At 41.0% G+C, this 21,141-nt stretch overlaps 1 protein-coding gene across 1 annotated transcript; it reads left to right on the top strand.

The window, feature by feature from the left end:
* Positions 1–1,245: 1,245 nt before the first annotated feature.
* LOC118803585 lies at positions 1,246–3,298 on the top strand. The gene is made up of 2 exons (XM_036564065.1): positions 1,246–1,779; positions 1,952–3,298. The coding sequence occupies exons 1-2, from the start codon at positions 1,254–1,256 to the stop codon at positions 2,899–2,901; spliced, it is 1,476 nt and encodes a 491-aa protein (XP_036419958.1). The 5' UTR covers positions 1,246–1,253; the 3' UTR covers positions 2,902–3,298.
* Positions 3,299–21,141: the final 17,843 nt, after the last annotated feature.

The following is a 21,141-nucleotide window of genomic DNA, read 5'->3' on the forward strand; positions in this document are numbered from 1 at the left end:
AAATATGCTTTGTATTTGCTTGATTTAGGTGTGTCAGTAGTTATTAACCCCGGTAAATGTCAAAATGATTTATGTGTTATGCGTGACGTCACATGTGAAATATGTGAAGTATTTTCCCAGGGGGTTGATGTGTATAAAAATGTAAACATCAGTGGTATGACATCACATGTGAAATATGTAAAAAAATTTCCCAGGGGTTGGTGTGTGTAAAATGTAAACATCAGTTATATGACGTCACATGTCGAAATTGCAACTAATTTTCCCAGGAGGTGATGTGTGTAAAAACTGTGAACAACTATTGTAGGTTGTAAAGAATTTTTTTTTCCGGTGATAAAATGTTCAATTTTCCCCAGGGTGCGTGTTGGGAGGGGTGGCAAGCGTGAGCAAATTTTCCCCTCTTGAGAAGTGTTAATGAAAAAAATGATGTGAATTTTGTGTAAAAGTTTAAAGGGGTGTGAAAAATTAAGAGTAAGGATGAGATGCGAGGACTTACCGTCGGTGGGGTGTGGTGGGGTGGGGTGGGATGGGGTGGTTGGGTCGGGGTATGGTGTGTGTGTGTGTGTGTGTGTGTGTGTGTGTGTGTGTGAATGCTTTTTGATAACTACCCGAGGTTTGCCCGGTATGATGCGTGGGAATAATTTTCAAAAGATTCCCAGGATGTGTTTTGGAAAAAAAGATGTGTTTTGGAAAAAAAAGATTCCCATGATGTAATGGTATGACGTAGTTGTTGTTGTTGTGTTTTTGAGTGACAGCAGCAAGTGGGGGGCCCCCGTTCTGCTAAGCGTGACTAATAATTGAACAGGTGTCGTGGTGTTTTTCTCCTCACAATACTATAAAAACTGGCCGTAAAAGAGACAGATTGGTGCGGAGAGTGACTTTTCTGCAAAACCATCGTCATGGATTCTCCAGACAGATCGTCTAAGGCTCAAGACGGATCTCCGATCTTGAATTCCTTGAGCAAAAGACGCTATCGCACATTCATTCGGGACAACTTACAAAAGCGTGGAATACCTTATTTCGTGTGGCCAAACAGCCTAAAACGACTGAAACTGAAGGAGGAACCCCTGAGGACCAGTCAAATTTTGAGCGCGAGGAAGGCCTTCGTTCGCAATGACATACCTAAACACTGCTGGCCCCGTTCGATTCGGGAAGAAAACGATGTTACACCTTCGCAGAAGAAAAAGCAGGAAATCGACAGATTCAGAGCGGACGACAGTCTGTTTAAACCGAGCATAGAGAGGAGATGTCTTTCGATGACGTATTTGACAATTTTGCCGAAAGAAACCCGGCTGAACAATCGCTACATCGTTTTCCGTCAGAGCAGACTGTTTCACAGTGACAAGCCGACTGAAGTCTCTATTTCCGAAAAGGAGTTGTACCTGTTAAACCAGACCGTCCCGAAAACGAATGAAGTGGGGGAATTGCATGCTATGATCTTACAGGCCAGAAACAGGTCATGCATGGTTCGCGACACAAAACACAAGACCGAACTGTCCAGGTCTGCCACAATCACACTGAAGGTCAGATCCGCGCATTATTTGCGTCAAATCACCCTGACCATCACAGGGCTCAAGACCCCTGAGTTTACCTACAGAGTTCGACTGGAAGTGTGCACGTCACCTGTGATAAGGCACGAAAACGTGTGCTCCAGCGATGACGACCAGTGGATTTTTTATTTTGCCCCTACTGAAAAAGAAGAGCACGTCCAGCTGATTGAAATAACTTTGCGGGAGAGCGAACTACTGGATATTTATCACGCGGTCAAACATGTTCTGACAGGTAAGAAAAACGCTTTTTTTCTTAAAAATTCATTTTGACCGTTTGAGGTACCGTAGTTTGTGAATATAAGCCGTGAAAAGGGTTACACCGTTTCAAGTTGCAGCGTGTGGCCGAAGAGTAAGCATGTACGAGTCCGTTAAACCTTTTAACGATTTTCTCTCTCTATCACCAGCCAGCGTAATATGTGGTTGCGACAGCTGTCATATTCCACGCCCGACGAGTCTGATGTCTAAATACCAAGATGACAAAACGGCGATGCGCATGTGCGAGGACATGCCCAGCGGGAGAGATTGGGGGTGTTCCCCCACTCACCAGCCAGAGCACGATGAAGAAGAGAGTTCTGATCTAGACCTCGTGGAACGTAAAAAAAGCGGTGAAAATGACATTTCAGATTCGACCAGCGCCAGCGAGGTAGAAGAAGAGGAAGAGGAAGTCTCCGGCGTGACCGATCTGGACAGCGATGAATTTATCGTGGTGGACGAGGACGGCTTACAAAGCCGACCTTCTTCGCCGGCTGACATCGAGCAGCGTGAGAGAGAGAACGCGAGCGCTTTCTCAGGAACGGGGTCAAAAGGTCAATGCGAGGAACCTCTTGACGCCGGCGCCAGCTCGGAAAGTCAGAGCGAGAAGCCTTCGGACCTCAGTCTGAAGGACCGAGCCACGAAAATTGTGGAATTTATCTGGGCAAGAGCGATCATCCTGGCTGTTCGTCAATGGGTTACGAGAGATTGCGCTGGGTGTCAAATTGAACACCCATCACAGAAACAGCACAGTTGCGTGGAAGGCGTCCCCGTAAGATTTCTGGACAACGAGTTAAAGCAGAAGTGGCTGAATCTCATTCCCGCTTGTGAATTGGAAATAAAAGAGTCTCTAAAGCAACACTTTGAATTAAAAGAACCTCATGATGGTTTTGTAATAAACATTTTGCGTAGAATTTACACGCTGACGCAGGAAAAATTGAGTGAATATAACCCGCTGTCCGAGTACCTGAGCAGAGATCCGTCCGAAATTCTGAGCCGGTTTTACATGCGGCCGGATGAACCTCTGAACAGCGCTGCGGAATCAACGGCCGCCGACGTGTGTAAAATTCTGATGGGGTCTGAGGATGACAGATCGGTGTAGTGATTCGCGAGAGAGAGAGAGAGAGAGAGAGAGAGAGAGAGAGAGAGACTGTGTATTTGTACATAAGACATTTATGACACCGATGTTTTTTTGCTGCTAGTAAGTTTATACATTGTATATATTTTTTTATTAGACAAACCATAAACATTATTATTATTAGAAAAAACTGGGACCTTTTTGTTTTATTAAAAAACACCACGTTTTTCGTTTAATATTTTAGTCGTTTGAGTTTGTGTAATTGTTTATAGCACCTTTATGACATCTTTTGATCGCTGCTAGTAGTTTACATATTTTTTGAACCCCTTTTGTGCATGTTTATTAGACAAACTGTATAGTCTTTTCATTTTAATATTTTAAACCATGTAATCATTTTCATTTAATATTTTAATCATGTAATCATTTTAAATCATGTAACCATTTTTCATTTTCATATATTTAATAGTGTAATCATTTTTCATTTTTATATATTTAATAGTGTAATCATTTTAATATTTTTAACAGTGTAATCATTTTAATTTTTTAATATTTTAAATCATGTAACCATTTTTCTTTTTATATTTTAAGTGTAATCATTTTAAATCATGTAACCATTTTTCTTTTCATATTTTAAGTGTAATCATTTTAATATTTTTTTAATATTTTAAATCATGTAACCATTTTTCTTTTCATATTTTAAGTGTAATCATTTTAATATTTTTTAATATTTTAAATCATGTAACCACTTTTCTTTTCATATTTTAAGTGTAATCATTTTTCATTTTCATATATTTAATAGTGTAATCATTTTTAGTTTCATATTTTATACTTCAGTATTCATCACATTTAGTTTGAAACTAATTTACCTATATCTCAAACTAACGGTTTGTCAGTAGATTAGATACTAACAACCAAAAAAAATATAAAAGAAATAAACCGTTTTTAACAAAAAAATAAAAAAAAACACATAAAAACCTTTAAACAAAAAAATAAAAAAACATAAAAACCTTTTGAAGTCGTTTTCTGTCATCAGTTTGTTTTCTCCACATTTTATTTTAGACCGTGTTTTACCCAGAAGAAAATATAAAAACCCTAACGTGTTTCACACCTCGTGAAAAGGCGTTGGAAAATAAGAACGCCAAGAGCGTAACGAAGGCCTTTGAACAAATACTTTTACGAGGTAGAAAACCCGTCACCCTTCAAAGTGACAAGGGGCGAGAATTTTGTAATCAATCATTTATGAAACTTTTAAACAAATATAAAATAAGACATTTTACTACGGCTAGCGAATTGAAAGCCTCTGTGGTGGAGCGATTTAACAAAACCCTCAAAACGCGGATGTTCAGATATTTTACAGGTTTTAACACCTTGAGATATTTAGATGTGCTTCAGGAACTAGTGAGCGCTTACAATCGCGCTTTTCACAGATCTATTCAAATGCGTCCCGAAGAAGTGAACGAGTGCAATCAGATACAGGTGTTTCATCATCTGTACGGGAAAAGAATGAGAGGCGAATTACCCCGACCCAAGTTTAAAATAGGTGACGCGGTTCGGATTTCGAAAGAGCGCAGGGTCTTCACGAAAGGTTACGAACAGTCTTTCACGGATGAATATTTTTTTGTGGATAAAATTATTAAACGAGACCCGCCGATGTATAAACTAAAAGACCTCGTTAATGAAATAATAGAAGGTTCTTTTTATGAAGAAGAAATGCAGAAAATTATTGTACCTGAAAATAAAGTCTATCGCGTAGAAAAAATACTGGCTAGGAAAAAAACTAAATCCGAGGTTCTCGTTAAGGTGAGATGGAAAGGTTGGGATAAAAAAATTGACTCCTGGGTAAACGAAAATTCTATCCAGGACGCTCGATAAAAACCCCGTGAGAGAGCGGCACGAGCCCCTATTCGGAAGCGCGGACCACCCCACCATGGAAGAAACCAGAGATTTTTTCATCACTCTGCCGAGTAACGCTAGCGACAAATTATACCCTCAAAACGATATATCCAGCTACAGGGTGAAGTTAGCCAAAACCGTTCACCTCAGGGGCGGTTGGGAGGTCGGCTTAGCAGAAATTTCCTCAGAGTTGGTACACGCTGGCGGACGGCGGGCGACAGGAAACGGACTTTTGGGTGTGCGAAGGGCCGGATCTCAGTAAACAGGTGGCTTTTAAAGTAAAATGCGGTTATTATACTTACATCGCTGACATTTTGACCGAAATGAACAAATATTTTAGAACCACCAAAACCCACGTCGAATTATATTTGGATAAGGTCACGAGACGGGTAAAATTAGGAGTCACACCGGAGGAGATTATACGACTGACCTCGCTGAACAGATGGCCTATTCGGATTCGAACGCACGGACAGTTGGCGCACATTCTGGGCTTCGAGGAACAGAAGCGGACTGACCCGACCGAAACTAAATTCCCTGCCCATATTAAAGGCGGAACGTTTTATATGTTTCTTTATTCAGATATTTCTTCACATCAGATCGTGGCCGATACCTTAGCACCTCTTTTGCGAACCGTTCAAATACCCATAGCACATCTGGATTTCGTCACGCTAAACTTTGACAAGGTGCACTACAACCCGGTCAGCAAACACGTGTTTGATGAAATTTTAATAGAGTTGAAGACGGATCAAAACCGAAACGTCAAATTCGAATTTGGAAAAGTGATCGTGAAGCTACATTTTAGACCGATCCGATAAAAAATGTCTGCTTATCACGCCGACCCTAGCCCCTACGTCCTTTATTATACGCGACAGGCGGGGTCCGGTTTAGAAGGTTTCAGCGGAGCGCCCGTGCAGTACGGAAGAGGGATCGGCAACGTTTTTCGGGGTTTGTTTAGACTGGCGGTGCCTCTGCTAAAATCGGGCTTCAACTTAGTCAGACCACACCTCAAGACCGCTGCTAAAAATATCGCGAAAGACGTGGTTTCCGCAGCGGCGGGGAAATTACTGGGAAACGCGTCGGAAAGGCGGCAGGAGGGGGAAGGCCTGGTGGTTTTGAGCCGCGCGAATCGACGCATGCGCCCACCGGGGCGTCGCGGTTCCGTACCTTTTAAAAATAAAAGCGTTTTTTCAAAAGGTCTCAGTCTGAACAGGAAGCTGGCGGGTGCGCTCGTCCGCGCCTCTCGTTTAAGGAATAGGAAGAAAAAAAAGAGCGAGCGGAAAACCGGTGCGGGTCCCGACATATTTTAAAAGATGTCTCTCATACACAGCGCCTCGGCGGAATGCATGAAGTCCGAGCTGGACCTATTTACGATCCCTATGACGCAACACAGTATAGAATCCTACAAATACGTAGAAACGCCACCCATCACGGCCATCACCGAAAACGGCCCCCTGGAATTTTTTATAGCGGGGTCGGGGGACACCTACGTCGATCTGAACCGTTCGCTTTTGTACCTCACGTGCAAAGTTACCAACGCGGACGGAACCGATCTGGCGGCCGGCGCGGCCGTAGGTTTGATCAATTACCCCGCGGCCACTCTTTTTAGCCAAGTCGACCTGTCCCTCGGCGATAAGCTCATTTCTCAAAGCGGTTCCACGTACACCTACAGGGCCGTTCTGGAGTGTTTGCTTAACTATTCCGAACCTACTCTGAATTCGCAATTCGCAGCGGGGCTGTTTCGCAAAGACACGGCGGGGCGCATGGACGAAGCTGACCCGAACAGAGACAATGAGGGGTTAACGTGGCGAAGCGCTTATTGCGAAAGGAGCCGAACGTTCGAATTAATGGGACATTTGCATAACGACTTTGCATTTCAGGAAAAGCTTCTTTTAAATTCCGTCGACGTGAGAATCAAGTTAGTTCGTAATAAAAACGAGTTTGTTTTAATGTCGTCGGATCCGAACCCGGGCTATAAACTTCACATTTTAACGGCCCTTTTGTACGTGAAAAGAATACACGTGTCACCCAGTGTGAAACTGGGGCACGCGTCAGCTTTGCTTCAGTCTAACGCGAGGTACCCATTAGAACGAGTTAACGTGAAAGTGTTAAGCGTGCCGGCGGGGGGTCGCGTGTCAAACCAGGATAATCTATTTTTGGGCCAAGTGCCAAAATTCATCGCTATAGGTTTTGTTCATAACGAAGCTTTCAGCGGATCATACGCGCGAAATCCTTTTAATTTTCATCATTACGACGTGGAATCTTTAAATCTCAGCGTGGACGGTGTGTCCTACCCGTCCACGCCTTTTCGACCCCTTTTTCCCAGGCAGCGCTGCCTGCGAGAATACTTCAGCCTGGTCGAGGCTACGGACAGAGGGTTGAGGGACCAGCCTTTGGCCATCTCTCGTGAAGATTTTTCTCAGGGCTACTGTTTATTCGCGTTCAACTTGACCCCCGACGAAAGCTCGGGCGAACACGTTTCCTTAATACAGTCGGGGCACGTTAGACTGGACCTCCGGTTTCGAGCGCCTTTGCCCAACACCATAAACATCATCGTGTTTGCGGTTTTTGACAACGTGTTAGAAATTAATCACAAACGTGAAGTGCTTATGGACTATTTTTTAAAAAAAATGGACACCAGACAGATCGCTAAAGCCATGCGATGCACCCTCGGTTTCAGAGGCGTATTCCCCTGCGATCAACTACCTCGGGTGTTAAAACACACACCTCCGTCCTGTTTTATTGTGAATACACATCCTCACACCCTGCCAGGACAGCATTGGTTGGCTGTTTTAATACTGTCAGATGGAAATGCAGAGTTTTTTGATTCCTACGGGTTTCCGCCGGACTCTGAATTTTTCCCCAGTTACATCATGCTTTTTCTAAAAAATAATTCACGACGAGTTTTGTGTAACGCTAGACAAGTTCAAGACCATAGGTCGGACGCCTGCGGTCATCACTGCGTGTATTTTCTAAAACAGCGTATGAAGGGTCTTACGTTTTCTCAGGTTCTAAATTCTTATTCCACCGATTTACGAGAAAATGATCGCTCTGTTAAAAAATATGTAAAAAGTTTGCTGCGGATAGATTCTTACTGTCATATTGTACACGGCGTGCAAAGTTGTGTTTACCGTTGTGATTTTATCAATAAATGATTACAAAATGATCTTTTAACGTCTGTGTGATTATATATTTCAATAAAATCGCTACGCTTTAAAAAATGTTTACTTTATTCAAACACACACACACACAAGAAAAAAACATATTAAAAGAGTTGAAAAATATGAGACTATGTTTTAATGAAAAAAACAAAAGCATAAAATGTACTTTCAATCAGATATAAATGATGTGGTTATTTAAACATACGAATGAAAGCATTTTGGTTTTAATAAAAATGTGAAAAGATTCAAACATACACATTACCCGTTGGTTTAAAAATGACACGATTATAAAAAGCATAAAATGTACTTTGATTCAGATATAAATGAAAACATTTTGTTTTTAATAAAAATGTAAAAAAAGATTCAAACATTCACATTATCCGTTGGTTTAAAAAATGACACGATTATAAAAAGCATAAAATGTACTTTGATTCAGATATAAATTATGTGGTTATTTAAGCATACGAATGAAAACATTTCTTAATACGACATCCACCCCGGAGGTTCAAAGTGTGTTTTTCTATTTGTTTTTTTTTAACCCGCGAGGGCGTACTCGCAGGCGTGCTAAACGTTAAAGAATTATCAACGGACCCTTTGATGTGTTTGTATTTTTCCATCTCTCGCCTTACAGAAGAATTACCCAAGGCCCCCGAAGGAACGTTGGCGTCCGCCAAGCTGCGAAGGAAACTGCTCCACCCGATGGGCTTGTAATTCAGCTTCTGATAAGAGGTTGCCGTTTTTAACAAATCAAATATATGACTCCCTTCCACGACATCCCCTCTGTACACGAATTCGCCGCGAGTCGTCCACGCGTTTTCCAGCGCGTCCATAATCAGTCGGGCTTTGTTTCTCGAACGAGCGGGCAAGTGTTCCAGAACCTTTGTGGAGAAGCCGTCCGGTGTTTTACTTTCTCGTTTTTCTCCTTCTTCTTCTTCTTTAGGTGGAGGTAAACTTAAAGTCAGTTCTTTTTTTTCCAAAGATTTTTGTTTGACCAGAGTCAGATATTTCCGCAAAAGTTGAGAATACAAATCCAGTTTGGTGTCCGCGGATAAATCCTTTCTCTCCAACAGGGATTTAATCTCCCGCTCCAGTTCATTCTCGCTGTTTTCCCTAATGTCTCCTTTAGAGGAGGAGGAGGAGGGTGTGAGTTTTTGCAATTGGTTGGCAGAGACTAGGTACAGTTTTCGCGCGTGGTTCATTGCTGCCTGGGGGTTAGCATTTGTAACACAAAAGGCAGGGCCGCGGCTATTAACGGGCCGATAAAACCCCCCCTTCTCAATGAGTTTACGCTTGCGCCCAAACGGATAACTTCTGTCAGCCAGATGTCTTAAACAGCGTCGCCTTTTCTTAAACTGTTTATACTGAGAGTCAGTCAGCGGGATGTTGCCTTTTAAAACGTTTAAAACGATTTCGCATATGGCCAAAATCACGTATTTGGGTAAATTTTTTTTGTCGGCTTTATTTTTTCTCTTGGCGTTTATCCAAGCGCTTAGAAAAGGGAGAGCTTTTCTTAAACGGGCTGACGTCATTTTTAAAAAAAATCTATGTTTTAGGTACGTACACCACAGATTCTTGTCCGGGTAACAGCCCGCTCCGCAACCTAAATCTTTCTGGCGTTTCGGCTTTAAGATCCACAATTAAATAACCGAAAGGTTTACTCGTAGCGTCCTGGAACGATTCCTGGAAATATTTCGATTGTCCGGGATACATTTGTTTAGCCAAAATTAAAATGTGTAACTTGTCTCTAGGATTTTTAAAAAGTATCAGGTAGGAGGCGTTTAAACTAAGTGTGCGAGAATTCTTTCCTCTATAAAATAGATTCTGCGTCAAATATATCACGCTAAGATTATTGTGGTGAGAATATCTCATGAAAGCCCTTTCTAATTCTACCGACTGACTCATAACGTCCATCATATCGTCCAGAACGATCAGAGGACCCCCTCCCCCTCCTCCTCCTCCTCCTCCTCCTTCTCCTGATCGTCGTCCTTGTAGTCCTTGTCGTGCAGGCTGCTCGGTGCTCCTTAAACGAAAACCACGTCGGGCATAAGCTCCAGTAGTTCGTCGTAACTTTTTTGCCAGTTTTCATAAAACCACATGATTTTGCCAGGCTTCCCGTTGAGAGTTTTGGAAGAACATTCCAAAAGTCTTTGCACAAAGCACGTCTTCCCCGAACGGCTCGGTCCGGCCAAAATACATGTAAACGGCAACTTTAATCTGACGTCAAAATCCATAAGGCACCGTGGTAAAGTCGGGTCTCAGTATTCTCTTGTTATAAATTAATGAAAATTTTTTCAGAGCTCTGACGTTCCGCAGAGCCAAGCGTTTTTTGTTTCTTTGAATTAAAAGGGTCTCGGTCAGCAGAGTGTCGGATCGCCCTGTGCTAACGTGCTGCTCCACCAGCCGTTTAAAGGAATCAAAATGAAGAATTTTAGAAGTCTCCGGATTAACTGTAAACCCCTTGACCTTCAGAGAAACTTGCCCGCCGGCTGTGACGAAACAATAGCTTTTGGGTCCTGTAGACACAAATTCCTTGATATAATCTCCATCCGTTAGCTGATTCGACAGATCACCGAGATAAAACCCCGTGGGAGGAGTGTATTCCCCCGGTTTCGCCGTGAACATGACAGAATCCGTATCAAAATATAACACCCGCTTTTGTAATTTTTCTAGCACATCGTACAGTTTTAATCGTCCGTAAGCCGCCGTGAAAACGGCTACAAATACATTAAAAACCACGGGTTTTTGCAAATAATCCTTTTCGTACTGCCACTGAACCAAAGCAACGTCGTCATTAATAAAAGTAAAATAAGAAATGCGTTTATGTTTGCAAAACATCAGTTCTAAAAAGTCACGAGGCTCCGTTATTAATTCCGTGTTCATCCGATTCGTTCTCTGTCCAAATTTCCCCCAGAGAGCGTTCAGAAACAGTTTGCTAATACTCCTCTGAGCGGGGTTAAATCCGATTTTGACACATCCAGTTGGACACCTTCGTGTCGCTTAAACTTAAACAAATAGTCATTTTTCTCAGCGTCGGTGTTCACGCCCGGGGGGAAACCGCTGGCTTCCACTTTGTTTTTCAAATGTAAATCGATGTAAAATCACATGTAAATCTCCGGAAAATCACAGCTTTTCAAAAATGTCTTTAGCTCCCCGTTGTCCGCTTTCAGCTTAATCCACGTATGTTCCCACATGATCCTAACGTTATATCCCAAGGATTTCAGATATTCCAACCGTTCCGTGGTGCGTTGATAAAGTTCACCTTGTAACTCACCGGTCAGAGGGTTTTCGGCGTTAGGGTCCGAACATTTCGGACACCCGTGAAACACGCAGCCCAGAAATTCAAACACGGTGTTGGTCCGTTGCAAAACCCGTCCACAAAAATAGACCCGACTTTCTTTTCCCCCACGTTCAGCGCGTGTTGGATAAAAACGTTCTCCTTGAACTTGACAAACTCTAACCACTGTATACTGCAATTTGAAAAACTTTTGTTTTTTTTCATAAAATAATGCGGCCCCGTTAAGGCCAGACACCTATCCGGCAAAAAGTTTGTTCTGTACAGGCTTAGCGCGGCGCTGGCTATGGTGACGTGTTGAAACGGGTCCACGTTGGCCATGGACAGCACACGTTCTCTGAATATCATGCAGGCTTTTCTTAAAATAACCACATCATTCTTACAATATTGGTACAGCTCCTTTTTTAAATTAAACACACCGTTTTTTACAGAATCGTACCAGTTTATAAATTCAGTCCGCTCCGTAGGAGACATTTGTGAATATCCGTACATATCAGGTTTCGGGTAACGTCCAACATAACACAAATTATCTTTTGTGTGAAAATAATGAGGAAAATAACCCTTTTTCTCATTTTCAAAACCAAAACTTTTGGGTAAATCAGCCAGTTTTGTTTGGAAGAAGCTCAGGCTGTCTATGTAATGTTGTTTGAAAAAAATATCGGTCATGCATAAGATTTTATTTCCTTGAGTAATGAGATGCGGTACTATTTTGTTCTTTGTTAGGTAATTTAGCATAAAATACGAATCATAACCGCTGCTGTTGTGAGCGATAAATGTATACTTTTTGTATCTGTTTTTTCTAAAACGTTTAAAAAACTTTGCTATGCAGTCGTGACCCGTGGCACACCAATGTCGACCTTCGTACATGACGGTGTGTATATGTATTGGCGCGTGCTCGTTTTGTTCCGTAAAACGGGACTCTATGTCAAAAAATACATATTTCTGCGTTTGCGGCCTCGGCAAAGTGGGTCTGATAAAACATTGGTGTTTAGAGGGATCCTCTTTCTCGGCTAAAGGCGACTTGCAAATGTTACACGTGGTCCGGGGACACTTGTGGTGTTTGGTCGTCACTATGTATGAGCGATTACAGTTTTCACACCATTTAACTTTCTCACAATAACCCATTCGTTTGTGGTGTGAAAAACAATCCTGTGACCTGCAGACACAAACCCTCTGACACACGTTACACATAAAATCGCAGCGGTGCGTGTATTTACTGTGCGAATACGGCTTGTGACAGGCTTTGCACACATGTTTAACACCGAGAAAACCTTTTAAATTTAAAATACCATAATAATGATTGTTTAGCAAAAGAAGGTAATAGGTCTTCTGTGCGGCTCTTTATGCGTTTGGAAAGTCTGAAACGAACCACCGTTGTTTACTCTGTAAAGAATCACAATTTTGACGTTTAAAAACTGTTCGAATAAAGTCACGTCGTTAAATGAAACTAAATGTTCCGGTGAAATATTTAACCGATTTAAAAGTAATAGAGCTTCCTTTTGACATTCGCTTTGGGTCAAACCCGGTTTCATCACACCCGTCAAACTACACGCGAAGCAGGAATTTTGGTAAGCGTTTAAAAATATAACTAAATGCCTACTTTTTTGTAAGTATTTCCGATGACAAAATACTGTTTATCATTCTGGAATAACCTATTCCGCCTCGAAAGTTTCTCACTATCTGAACGTTCAGTGTGAGTGATTTGTCGCTTAACAGTTTTTTATTTGATTGAACAACCGATTCTACGTAATTCAGAAAATGTTCAGCGTTCAGCTCCTCTGCGTTAGTTTGAAATATCACGGGTGTAAACAGGCTTTCACCTTTCAAACTTATTTGGATAATGTCATCCCCTTGTGAAACCTGTCTGGCTTTTTGTAACAAACGATCTACTCGATTGTGCAGAGCCTGCGTGAACTGAATTAAATTCAAACCTGTACCTAGATCCGATAAATTTATTTGATAATTGTATTCACTGTGATTAAACATGGGTCTGTGTCTCTCCCTCACCCCATCCCCCTCCCTGCTTGTGGAGGGCCTGCTGATCGAAAGGTCTTCTGCGTGAATTTAAGGGTCTGCCGCCTGACACCTCCGTTCACACCCCGTCGAAGCGCTCCCATTTGCTCCATCGTTAACATGTGACGCGTGTCCTTCGCTCTGCGGTGGTAACTCCCCCAAAGTCGATGCGTTGATATGCTGCATAAAAACATCCTGATTCGCTCCATCGTCAGCGTGTGAGGTAAAATCCGATAAATCCCATTCGTTCTGTGACAGTAATCCATCCTCAGCTTCGGTCAATATTCCTGTATCGTTTTGCTGAGCGACACTCATTCTATTGAATGAAGTCGCAGCGAAAAGTTCTGTCCACTAAAGTTTCAAGTTCAAACAAATCAACCGGATCTTTGACGTTTAGAAAGTTTACACCTCCGTTTGTCACAACATGGTCAAATTCTGTATCCTGTCATCAAAAAGAGATACAGCATTGTTTATCACCTCAGCTTCACCCCCAGCAGGGGTATTATAATTGCTCGCAAACTGGTCCATAATGAGTAACTTTTACAACTATTATGGCTCTCGGCCAGTTTTTATAGTATTGTGAGGAGAAAAACACCACGACACCTGTTCAATTATTAGTCACGCTTAGCAGAACGGGGGCCCCCCACTTGCTGCTGTCACTCAAAAACACAACAACAACAACTACGTCATACCATTACATCATGGGAATCTTTTTTTCCAAAACACATCTTTTTTTCCAAAACACATCCTGGGAATCTTTTGAAAATTATTCCCACGCATCATACCGGGCAAACCTCGGGTAGTTATCAAAAAGCATTCACACACACACACACACACACACACACACACACACACACACACACACACACACACCATACCCCGACCCAACCACCCCATCCCACCCCACCCCACCACACCCCACCGACGGTAAATCCTCGCATCTTTTTTTTTTTTCATCCTTACTCTTAATTTTTCACACCCCTTTAAACTTTTACACAAAATTCACATCATTTTTTTCATTAACACTTCTCAAGAGGGGAAAATTTGCTCACGCTTGCCACCCCTCCCAACACGCACCCTGGGGAAAATTGAACATTTTATCACCGGAAAAAAAAAAATTCTTTACAACCTACAATAGTTGTTCACAGTTTTTACACACATCACCTCCTGGGAAAATTAGTTGCAATTTCGACATGTGACGTCATATAACTGATGTTTACATTTTACACACACCAACCCCTGGGAAATTTTTTTACATATTTCACATGTGATGTCATACCACTGATGTTTACATTTTTATACACATCAACCCCCTGGGAAAATACTTCACATATTTCACATGTGACGTCACGCATAACTCATAAATCATTTTGACATTTACCGGGGTTAATAACTACTTACCTTGAGTCCAGAAGATCAGAGTCCAGATGAAGATGGTGGTCAAAGTCATGTCTGCTGAGGGTGAGGTTTGTGGGGCAGCAGCTCTCAGTCATGAAGTGTTAAACTCACAGGACTATAAACTCTCCCAGAGAACTGAAGCATGTGCTGATAATGCAAAGTCAACTCTCTCTATGGAAATGACTCTACTTGAACTGTCATTACATCAGATCATAATACTATAATAGATTATTTAATCATTTCTGTTTTGTGAGATTTTTAATTCTTAGATTTAAAAATCTCAATGAGATATACACTGTTTTGGTCCCAGGTGTGTGTGTGTGTGTGTGTGTGTGTGTGTGTGTGAGTGAGTGAGTGAGTGAGTGAGTGAGAGAGAGAAAGTAAAAGTATTGATACTTGCATAAAATAATCAAACAAGTAAACATAAAACGTGAAATTCAAAAGTATCAGGTCAGAAATCTTCTTAGGTACTGAGTTCTGCAGCGGAATGTCTCAGTAGCTCAGTATCACAAAGCAGTACAATTACTGCCACCATCAAAACACATTGAAGTTAAACACAAAAAATTAATTTGTAACTAAATATGAAAATGTAACTGAGTAAAAAGATTCCTTTACTCACTAATATACTAATATGAGTATTATGATGTGAAAATCCTCAGGAGAGTAAAGATCCATCAATATTGTACTAATGTATATGTAAGTATATGAGCCTGATGTACGAATGTAAACGTAACTAGTTACTACCCACCTCTGAATAAAGACCTGACATTAGCAAGACATGAAAGGTAATTTTAGTCAGTGGCATAATTGCATAAAATACCACACAGCTGGCTTTTTGTGTTTGTCTGTTTTTTCGTTTTTGTTTTTTTTAAACATGTATTGCTCCACTACTTTTGGGGTTGTGGTGCCACCCCTGGTTACTGGTTAACTGTTTGTTTGTGTTCAGCTGGGTGGGGGGTCCTGGTGGGGGGGTCTGGTTTCACTTCCTCCTTTAGTGCTGCTGCCCTCCAGGATGTGAGTTTAATGTCCTGAGCTGACTGTCAGTGTGTCAGAGTCACAGTGCTGTGAGTTTAATAGACTAAGCTGATGTTAAAGAGACTCAGTTTATAGACTAATGATGCTGATTAAAGACTTATGGAGTCTGAAATGGATCATGATGGGATGGTATTGTATAAGAACAGGTTCTGTGTTGATTCTGAGGGATAAAATGTGAGTATAAAACGGTGTAATGAGTGGATCACTGAATGAAGCCAAGCTGATTCTCCTGTGGTCTTTATCACAGTTTACAGAGAGGAATCCTGCAGCAGCAACACGACCAGTGAGGAAACTCACAGCAGCGTTCCTGCAGCCTCCCAGCTCTCACTCCAGATCAGTAGTGGGAGTTTTATTGATCAGTGTGTGAGAGTGAAGCTCCAGGAGGGGCTGGGAGGGGCTGAGGTGGGCTGTGGCTCCCCCTGTTGGACAGTCTGCCTGACAGACACTCTATGGTGGATCACTCTGCCTGCAGCTGCTGTAACCAGATGAAAAAACAGAAATGAATTCCTTTCTTTTTTAAAAGTAAATAAAGAGTAACTTTTACAGGTCAGATAATAGATGTTCTCCTCTTCACATTCAGCAACTTACAAATTCCTTCAATCCCACCTTTCAGACTAAACAACTTACACGTCTCTCTTGTGTTCCTACACAGCAGCACTTTAACAGATCTTTCCATCAGTGTTTTCAGAATGTAAGTGGATCTGATTAATGCAGTGATCAATAGATCTTATTTGAAGATTGATTTTAGAAGTTGTAACAGGTCAACAGGCCTGAGGTGGAATCAAACCCACATATTCTATTGTGCAGGACGACTGTTTCAGGTGGTCAGGCTCAGTTCAGGATCCAGGGCAGCCGCTCACCAAGCTGACTGAGAGCTCCTCTTAAGTAAGGCCAGGCTCAGGTGATGCTGCTCGTCATTTATTACTAAGGAGACACTCTGTGCCTCCCTCTACTGGCCGAAATCAGTACAACAGACAACCCAACCACAGACCAAGCCTTTACAAGAAGCAGTAAGGAGCTGAACTCAAATAAACAGAAAAAAAGATTAATTTTATTCCACAGATATGAAACAGATTTATGGATGTTTCTGTAATTCACTGCATTTTTGTTTTATCTGAAGGTTTTGTGTATTTTGTACTGAGGGTGAAAGATACCCTTTCAGCTGATTTATGATCTGATCCACCTTCTTATTTTTCCAAAAATTTCTAAATCTGATCTGCACATAATCACCACATCCGCTTATTATCAGCAACATATTTATATTTTAAAATAATATTAATCTCTCAAAAACATAACACAGAGGGTCACACAGAGGGTCTCAGTGCATAGTTACTTCATCGAAAGACAGGTGTAGTAATGAAACTGAACACACGGTGGGAAAAAAGTAAAAAAAACTCTGCCAAGATTAATCATTAGGATGACACTAAAAACACATTGTTGTATCATTATTTATGCTAAAAAATAAGACTTTAGTATAATTACTTATTATTTCCTTATAAACCCTGATTATAGAAATATTTTACAGGCTGTAATAAAACTATATTTCTTTTTGGATCTCATTACCTCTAATACACTTACTGTGAGTAAAGGTTTCATCAAGATCATAAATACAGAAATACACTACATGGTCAGAATCGGTCTGTGTTTAATGAAACATGAACTGTGGAAGAATTAAAGTTGAACAGTCCAATAATAAGTGCATCAAATTGTACTGTAATCAAATATTTCTACTGACACAAATGACACTGGAATTAAACTCTACATGACATCAATATTATTCATAATCAAGATAAGCACAGGAATCTGGCATAACAGAAGCCATATGTGATAAAATACCATCTTATGGAAAAATATTATATGGTTTATTTGCCTGATCCAGTCCAGTTTAAGTCTAGAGGCACAATTTTCAGACTCTTAGTCAAAGCTAAGACGTCCACAGGGCAAACAGGGCGGCCCTACATTTCAGTGACCTTCAATAGACCTGAAACTGAACATCACGACTGAAAGTCTTCAGTTTCTGACAGACAAAAACTACATTCTATGTGCGTCAATGGTGTTATATTTAAAAAGCTCTTCATTTTTCTGATATTGATCTGTTACTGTTTAGTTCACCTGTTCAAGCTGCTTAACAGCCCAATCTGTCTTAAACTCTTATGTACATTTTTAAAGCAGGTGTTTAGAAGCTTCTATACAGCCACAGAAGGAACTGACAGACATGATGTCCCAGCCTGGTGAGCACTGACTGTTTAAATGTAGTAAAAACATCATGAAAGCAAAATCCTGATCTCAGAAACTTCACACTAATACAACACAGGAAGCAGCAGAGTTTCAGCTCATTCAGCTGCTCTTCAGGAGCCTCTCTGTGCTCTCATATCTGTGTGTGTGTGTGTGAGATGGTGTCTTCATGATCTTGAAGATCTCCTCCACTCTTGTGACTCCAGTGTTGATTTCTAGAGGGAGTTTATTAAAGTGTATCAACATTTACACTGGTTTGAGTGTCGACCTCATGTTGTTATCAGAACACCAGGCTCTTCTCCTCCTCCTGTACATGCTCTCATCACCAATGTGGGCTCGTCCTCAAACGGGAGGAGTTTGATGGACAGGACGCTGGAGGTGCAGTCACTGGTAAACAGGAAGTGATGTCAAGGGGAGAGCACACAGCTCTGTGCTGCAGCCGTGTTCACAGATTTGACCAATAGGCACACAGAAACACACACATTACCATGTAGAATCACACACTGTGTGTGTGTGTGTGTGTGTGTGTGTGTGTGTTCTATAAGACTTCATCCTCTCCTCATAACCCCCAGTGTGTGTGAGACTCAGACCAGGTCAGGTGTTTGTTCAGTTGATGCTGTAAAACAGGAAACAGGACAGAATGATCAGACATGAACACACACTGATCACAGTCAGCACTCAGACTCCACACACAGACACAATCAGGATAAACACCATCACTAGATAAACAGTACAGCCTCATCAACACTAATCAACCAATAAACAGCTCTGATTCTCTCATAGACTCACTCATGAAGACAGCTGTAGGAGCCTCAGCTAGAATGTTGATTTAGTGTTGTGTGTATTTCTCTTTGTGTGAGTCGCCCCCTACAGGTCAAGCTGATTATAAAGAGAGGGAGCCTGACTGTGGGGGATGGCTGAAATGGTAACAGAGTCTGAATGTGTCTGTTCAGTAATTGAAAATTTCAGACTTCCATTTATTTGTAAATATTTTTACAATACATTCTTTAACCAGCTTTACCTAAACTTTACTCTTTTACTTTCTTTTTATTTTGTGGGAGTCAAAGCCAAACATTTTCAGTCAACAAGGTGAATTAAAGCATTTAACCCCCACAACAGTAACACACTGACACACTGAAGAAAGGCAGTATGTGAAAACATTTCTGTGCCGTTGTGACAAGATTAAAAAACATTTAATACATTATGTTAGTGGGGTCCAAATATTTTGAAATTTCTAGCTTACAGTATTTCCAGTATAGCACACAAACCCAATTCTCTCACACACAAAACACAAAATAAAATCATTATATAAAGAAAGCTCTCTTTCTTTGTCTGTCTGAAACTTATTATGAGGAAATCCACATTCTTAGTGAGATATGAATCATCAAATATGAATCATTTCACATAAACACACAAAATAGAAGAGAAGCTGTATCTGAACACTTCACTGAACACCTCAAACAACACAACTCCACACAATCTGTATTAAACACACTGATTCATACAGACCTCAAGATCCATCACACACAACAATCTGTGTGTCTGTGTGTGTTTATGGAGGAGGTTGAGCTATAAAATGTTGTAGATCATCCACTGAGTGAATATGTGTACAGAGACAGTAGTTCAGTAACTCACTGTAGTTTCTCCAGTTTACAGTGTGGATCCTTCAGTAGATCAGAGAGCAGCTTCACTCCTGACTCCCCTGGTTTATTGGAGAGCAGATTCAGCTCCCTCAGGTGTGAGGGGTTTGATTTTAGAGCTGAAACCAGAGCAGCACAGCCATCCTCTGTAATACTGCAAACAGACAGACTGTAGAGAGAGAAAGGAAAAACTCACATCTTTATTAACATACATAAACATCATCTCACAAACACAGAATAACAGATGAAAAATTGTGTGTGTGTGTGTGAAAGTGATAATCTCACTCCAGTGTCTCCAGTTTACAGTGTGGATTCTTCAGTCCAGCAGAGAGCAGCTTCACTCCTGAATCCTGCAGTTTACTGTAACTCAGGTTCAGTTCTCTCAGACTTGAGGAGTTTGAGCTGAGAGCTGAGGACAGAACTGCACAGCTTTTCTCTGTGAGATTACACCAACACAACCTGAGAGAGAAATGATGATCTATCAGAAACACTGACACCTCAAACAAGAAAATCAATTCAGCAGATAAAATGAAGAGAAAATGACAAACACAAACTACCACACAAGAAACTTTAAAACCTACATACATGAATTTACATACTCTCTCACACACTAATGTACATACTCTCTCACACACTCTAATGTACATACAGTAACATTTTAAACATCATTTCATACAAACACAGAAAACAAAATGCCTCTTTCACAAACACACACAAGAACAGTCTCAGCAAAACTAATAGTGGATAAAGTGTGTGTGAGTGAAAGTGTTCATCTCACCTCAGTTTCTCCAGTTTACAGTGTGGATTCTTCAGTCCAGCAGAGAGCAGCTTCACTCCTGAATCCTGCAGTTTATTGAAACCCAGGTCCAGTTCTCTCAGACTTGAGGAGTTTGAGCTGAGAGCTGAGGTCAGAAATGCACAGCTTTTCTCTGTGAGATGACAATCCCACAGCCTGAGAGAGAAATGATGATCTATCAACAACATTGACATCTCTAACATAAACATCAATTCAGCAGATAAAATCAAGAGAAAATGAGAAACATAATCTACAAAAGAATTTTAAAATCCACACACACACTAATGGTTGTACTCTCTCTTCCTCACACACAGACACACTAATGTACAAAAGCAATTTCATGAAGTTGGGACAGTGTGTGAAATGCAAATAAATGCAGAAAGTAGTAATTTATTAATCTAGTTTGACCTGCTAGTGAAAGTACTACAAAACTGATGCGTGTTTGATGTTTTATCTTGTCAGCTGAGTCTTTTATGACTAAGAATGTGTTCAGTCTCACCACTTTGATTGAAAGTTAATCTGCAACTAATACAGCTGTTTTTCAACTACTGACTGTATGGAATGTAAGTATTTCACTCGTATCTCCACAGGGCATATCATCAAAGGATTTAGGAAATATGGACAAATGTCATAAAAAAAAGGCCAAAAATCACTAATTCATGCGTGTGACCTTCAACTCTCATTCTCTCTGGGTCAACATTAATTTCACTATTGTATTAATAACAAAATTTTACTTTGCAATGCTACACCCTAAAACTATTTCTGCTACATTGCGTTAAAAACAGAACATTTTATATTCAAATG

The sequence above is a fragment of the Colossoma macropomum genome, unplaced genomic scaffold, assembly GCF_904425465.1.
Source record: "Colossoma macropomum unplaced genomic scaffold, Colossoma_macropomum, whole genome shotgun sequence".
NCBI classification, from domain to species: domain Eukaryota; kingdom Metazoa; phylum Chordata; class Actinopteri; order Characiformes; family Serrasalmidae; genus Colossoma; species Colossoma macropomum.